Source organism: Diaphorina citri, unplaced genomic scaffold (genome assembly GCF_000475195.1).
Source record: "Diaphorina citri unplaced genomic scaffold, Diaci psyllid genome assembly version 1.1 scaffold8191, whole genome shotgun sequence".
Lineage (NCBI taxonomy): Eukaryota > Metazoa > Arthropoda > Insecta > Hemiptera > Psyllidae > Diaphorina > Diaphorina citri.
In genome coordinates, this window is record NW_007385567.1 from 6390 (window position 1) to 13057 (window position 6668).

The following is a 6668-nucleotide window of genomic DNA, read 5'->3' on the forward strand; positions in this document are numbered from 1 at the left end:
ATAAACAATTTACTTACAAACAAAAATAAAGTGAAACGGTATACAAAACAGGTAACACAAATCAGACTACAAAAGTTTCAACTCCTAACGTTTCCACATGGAAAATCAAACGTCAAAGAAAATTTCCACCAAAAAACGAGTATCTACCTGTATATCCACAAACCCACTATTTTACAAACAAATGGCTAAATACATTACTTTCCTTCCTATAGGATAAGGAAAGTAAAAAGCTGGCTTTCATCGTTATCATTCTTTGTACATACAACCATACAACATACTTTAGGTACATTTATGGAAATTTATTGCTCTAAAAAATCATTAGATTGCCTTTGACTTGATTGAAAGTGGGCAGCGATAGAGGCGGCTCATTCCTATCTATTACAACTATTACATATTACCTACAAACAAGTAACTTTACAATATTTCATTCAAAATTTACAAATAAACTCAAACTTACCAAGCTCCACTCATATCACACTGTCGCAGTCACATCAATGTGCTTTTGCCATCAATTGAGGTTCGCAAGACATAGGAATTTGCATTTACAAATATGGCACTGGTATTGTCATAATGGCAAAAGTTAGAAAGCTTACTTTTCAGTCGAACTAGCCTGTACAACATCTCCGTCCTTGATTTCAGTCGAAGGCACCATTGGAGGTTTAAAGCCACCATATTCTACGTTTAACTTTTTCATATTTCCACTGGTATTTGGTCTTCTAATTGACCTAACATGTGGCCTCCTGTAATTATTATTATTATTACTGATTTGTTCATTAGGTGCCATATATTGGGTTTCATAGTATGCCATTGGAGGATACACAGAATCGTACATAGGAAAACTTGGTCTGAATGGTGCATGTTTAGAGCGACCATCGTAATGCATTGTCTCAGGGAATTGAGGATTATGGAGGGACCCCTCATAACGATAGTTTTCCTTTGAGAACTGAGGTGCATAGTTATACATTTCCTTCAGGTAGTAGCTTTCATTGGGGTTGTATTTATTTGTCTTGAGTTTGTTGAGCGTTGACTTGTAAGGCGTTCGAACCAAATGAAGAACCGTGGTCGGTATATTAAAGTGCTGGGCAACAGGAACTAGTCTGGTTTTGTGATTGTAAGCTTGTTTGGCTGGGTAATCAAATGGATTATGGATTGGTTTTGGATAGTAATAAGGATCTGAATCTGAATATATTTCAGCAGAAATTGATTTCTCAGGTTGATAGTATTTAACTTGAGAATTTATGGTTGGACCTGGATTGATGAGATTAGGATGTGAGATATTCACATCTGCAGGAATGTAGTGGGGATAGAATTGTGACGCATAGGGGACACTGTTACTCACCATTTGCTGTTGTACTTGATGAAGAGGCAATGGGTTGACACTAATACTGTAACTAGGATGAACTACTGCCATTGAGCTAGGTGACAAGGGATTTGTGAACACAGAATACTGTGGTACTCCGTACTGTTGTATGGATTGTAACTGATGAGACAGAGGTGTTCGATATGACAAATGACCTGATGGTAAGTCTTTGAGACCATAGTTCAATGGAATAGGGATAGGCTCCTGATTGTTGTAAGGAGTTTTAGTTTCTCCTAATTGGTCAGTGTAGTATTTTTGTTCATTGTTAAAATAACTTGGATCTGGTCTAAATAATGGTTGACGCTGAGGTTGAGAACTAAATACTGGTTGTAATCTTGTTTTTGGTACAGGAGTCACCTGTTGATAAGGATATGGACTTGTATTGTGAATAGGTGCTTGAGTCTGGTAGGGATGTTGATTTATTTGGATATGCTGATATTGTTTAATTTCTCCTACCAAAGGTTTTTGTACAGGTGTAGGTATATCAGGAATGACATATTGTTCTACTGGGACCGATTTGAATACTTCGATAGTTGTTGTGTAAGATGGCATTTCTTTGATATTTTGCCTTTCGACATAACCATCATCAAGCTTATTGTTGTCAATGTCCTTCTTAGAAACAGTTTTTGGAGTGGTTAACTGTAATTGATCTACTTTTGCAGCCTCAATATCATTTATGGTAGTGGCAGTGTTGACAGTATTCTGTATATTTGAAAGGCTGTCAATTGTTTTTACCATGTGTCCGGATTCACCATTGCTTTGGGAGACAATTTTTGGCGATTCATGAGTGTTATTCATTTCAGCTACAATAATAGGTTTATCATATAAACTCGATTGAGTACTTGAAACGATATTATTTGTGTTTGTTTGGTACCTCACATCCACGTTTTCAAGGAGCGCCACGTTTCCGTATTGTTCCGAGTTAGGTTGGATATTATATGGAAAAGGGATTACATTGTAAGCTGATAAATCCGGCTGATTGTTGATAGGGAATTGGTTGTTATAAATGAGTTGTTTTTGATTGATATTGTTTTGTAACTGAGAATAAAGAGAATCTGGGGTTAGTCCATTCAATTGCTGCACAGGAATATTGGAGTAAAATACTTGACTATTTTTATCCAGCTTTGCTCCGTCCCCTTGAAGTTCCTTGAAATAAATCTGTTCCTGAACTTGACTTCTTGGAGTATTTCCACTTTGATAATATGCGAACTGATTTCCAGAATTTAGTTCTTTGCCTTCATTGTCAATAATTTTTGCCTCGACAATTCTCTTTTGACCTGAATAGATTTCAGTAGATGGAGCAGCATTGTCGGACGGAGATGTATTTTTATAGGGTAAAATTGTGTTAAATGTTGGTTCAGCTGTATAACTTGATGATTCACTATAGGTGACAGAGAGCTTTTCTTCATTTCCATACGTAGGTTCTTTTGTGTGTAAAGTTGACTTTGAATTGCTATTTGTCGTTTTGTCACCATAGTTTACAGCAAACTGTTGTGATGACTGTAAATTAGATAATTCCGATGTGGCGGAGTCTGGATCTGTGTGTTTATCAACAAAAGAGTTCAAATTTTCGTTTTCAAAATTGCCCCTTGATATTTTATACTGTTCTTTGTCTTCATTTTTGACTTCAAAGTATTTCATTAAACCCAAAGGTTCACCAGAATCCTTAGATCCTTGAGGAACAGTTGAAGTAGAATCCATACTACGAGTACTATACGTAGATGGTATCTGGGTATAAATGTTTTGCGTTTCAAAGTACATTGGCGTTGTTGCTTCAACAGTTAACTTTTCATTCTCTCTTCTTTTCTTCTCTGCCATTATATCAGACAGTTTGATTATTTCATATTCATTTCCATCATTTTTAATTAACTTATCTAATTCACTCTTATCAGATATAACTTTGAAATTGGAATCAATATCATTTGATTTCACTTCATTTGCGTTCAAATATTCTTTTAAATAAGATTCAAAACCTTCTAACATGGCAGTTGTTGAATTATAATCTGATTGAGCATTAACGTAAAATACATTAGAGGCTGTTGTAGCGCTCCCTGGTGTGGAAGGATAAACTTTCATTGGCGTCTTCTCAGAAGTGGTCGAGAGGGTGAGGAACCTTTCAGAAGAAGATACAAATAGTGGAGACTGGGGTAGATTAGGGTCTTGAATATTGTGACGTAACGAGTTCTCATTATCTTCAATGTTCCGAGTAGAAGAGGATGGACTGGCATTGGTAACAGGACTAGTAGTTGAAACTTCGGATGGTGTTTCATAGCGCACAGACTCTGTAGATTCCGATGTTGAGAAAGAAGGGGTATACACAGTCCCTTCTGGTCTGGACAACTTGAGTATATCTGGATGGATGCTGGATGGTAGGGCAGTGTTCACTTCATTTAATAAGATTGATTCAGTGGAGGATAGAGTAGTGGGGGAAGGTGAGGTGGCATAGCTCTCCGTGTTGTCAACATTCTTAATCTTACCGTTCTGGGATTCGAAATTGATTTCGTATTTGTCTGTATGCGATAAGTTCTGGAAAACAAGTGCAACATGGATATTATTTAGTTTTTGTAAAAGTGAATTTGAAATCTTGCCTTCCTTCAATTTAAGAGGAGGTAAAAACTTGTCAGTTTACCTTTATTTCTTCATACTATTTCATATACATACCTATTTTCCCACAAAACTTAATTCTGATAGACTCGAAAAGCATTTGAACTCACCAAAGGTTTCACTTGGTCACCCATGGGAGGTAAAAACTTGTCAGTTTACCTTTATTTCTTCATACTATCTCATATACATACCTATTTTCCCACAAAACTTAATTCTGATAGACCTTAAGAGGAGGTAAAAACTTGTCAGTTTACCTATATTTCTTCATACTATCTCATATACATACCTATTTTCCCACAAAACTTAATTCTGATAGACTCGAAAAGCATTTGAACTCACCAAAGGTTTCACTTGGTCACCCAGTTTGAAATGAGATTCACTCGAGCTGCTCTTGAACGTGTAGTGGGGATGGAAGCCATTTTCATCGGCCACATAGTTGACAGTCTGCTTCTCACCACCGGCCAGATTCACGTAATACTCGGATGGAAGCCATTTTCATCGGCCACATAGTTGACAGTCTGCTTCTCACCACCGGCCAGATTCACGTAATACTGTCCGGAACTTTTGACCCCCTCATTGGATGCTTGGTGGCCCTGCTCTGCTCCTTCGTCATGAGTGATTTTGTAAGCGAATTCATACCTCGAAAGCACCTGTGAAGAAAACCAAAAGATAGCGTCTTGAACACCCCACTCTTTTATCACGATCAGACCTTTCAGAGTTCCCCCCGAAAGTTTTTTTTTTGATCTGCCTTGTTGATCCGAATACCAAAGACATTCCAACTCTCAAGCGACGTGCGTGAAAGGAGAAAGATATGCGACTGATCTTTTATCACGATCAGACCTTTCAGAGTTCCCCCCGAAAGTTTTTTTTTGATCTGCCTTGTTGATCCGAATACCAAAGACATTCCAACTCTCAAGCGACGTGCGTGAAAGGAGAAAGATATGCGACTGCACAAAACCTATAATAATAATCTAAGGAAAAGTTGATCTTATCATATCAACAGAAGTTAGAAATCAATAATGCATGTAATATTTATTCTTCTATAAAATCTATACTATACACTTAAGTCTGTGCTATTGTCACAGTATGTTCCTAAAGTATATTATGACAATATCGTGCTCACGAAGTGAACTTATTCTATCCTAGATACCTACGTAACGCAACTTTTTCAACATTATTCAATCTTCAACCAAGTATGCACAGTAGGTAGTTATAGGAGCCTATAGTATTTTCGGTGATTATTATGCATGTTATCAATCTATTAATTTTTACGTTATCTTTATCAAATTTAGCTTTCATTCGCCGTCCATCAGATTAATGTCCTACTACTCGCCGACATAAATAGAGTAAATAGATGGGTGCTTTTTTGGCACATCCACTAAAAAACCCATACTCCCTCCTTTGACCCTCTTTCTCTTCCTCCCGGGTCCACTAAAAAGTCAATCTATGAGCTTTCATTAGTGAAAATACTTGGTTGAAAAACACAAAAATCTGGTTTTAGCTTTATAATAAAATTCAGAATTTTACAAATCTATCTACCTACCTTACTATAAATTTTATACCTACCTAGATACCTACGTAACCCAACTTTTTCAAAATTATTCAATCTTCAAACAAGTATGCACAGTAGGTAGTTATAGGAGCCTATAGTATTTTCGGTGATTATTATGCACGCTATCAATCTATTAATTTTTACGTTATCTTTATCAAATTTAGCTTTCATTCGCCGTCCATCAGATTAATGTCCTACTACTCGCCCACATATCATATAGGTACATACCTATTTTCCCACAAAACTTAATTCTGATAGACTCGAAAAGCATTTGAACTCACCAAAGGTTTCACTTGGTCACCCAGTTTGAAATGAGATTCACTCGAGCTGCTCTTGAACGTGTAGTGCGGATGGAAGCCATTTTCATCGGCCACATAGTTGACAGTCTGCTTCTCACCACCGGCCAGATTCACGTAATACTGTCCGGAACTTTTGACCCCCTCATTGGATGCTTGGTGGCCCTGCTCTGCTCCTTCGTCATGAGTGATTTTGTAAGCGAATTCATACCTCGAAAGCACCTGTGAAGAAAACCAAAAGATAGCGTCTTGAACACCCCACTCTTTTATCACGATCAGACCTTTCAGAGTTCCCCCCGAAAGTTTTTTTTTTGATCTGCCTTGTTGATCCGAATACCAAAGACATTCCAACTCTCAAGCGACGTGCGTGAAAGGAGAAAGATATGCGACTGCACAAAACCTATAATAATAATCTAAGGAAAAGTTGATCTTATCATATCAACAGAAGTTAGAAATCAATAATGCATGTAATATTTATTCTTCTATAAAATCTATACTATACACTTAAGTCTGTGCTATTGTCACAGTATGTTCCTAAAGTATATTATGACAATATCGTGCTCACGAAGTGAACTTATTCTATCCAACTACAACTAAATAAGGACAGCAAAATATCAGTAGTAAGTAACAAAGAATAATTATAATGATCACTTGTTAACTCTTAGTGGTCTACTTTATAGCAGAGGTGAGAGGTAAAAGAACTAAAACTTGTGTTTATATCTACTTCTAATGACGAAACTAGTTTGTAGTGATGGCATACTCCTAATATATTATTATTTCTAATGTAATTTGACTTCTTATTAATTAGTTTCTCGTCAGGTCATCTCCGTAGGTAAATCTATTTTTAGAGCTCGAA

General features: G+C 36.7%; 1 protein-coding gene across 1 annotated transcript; it reads right to left on the minus strand.

The window, feature by feature from the left end:
- Positions 1–23: 23 nt before the first annotated feature.
- On the minus strand, positions 24–6093 carry LOC103522382 (the record flags this gene model as incomplete). The annotated part of the gene is made up of 3 exons (XM_008487482.3): positions 24–3886; positions 4304–4419; positions 5914–6093. Coding segments are annotated over 3 exons (3593 nt in total), but the record flags the coding sequence as incomplete, so codon positions are not given.
- Positions 6094–6668: the final 575 nt, after the last annotated feature.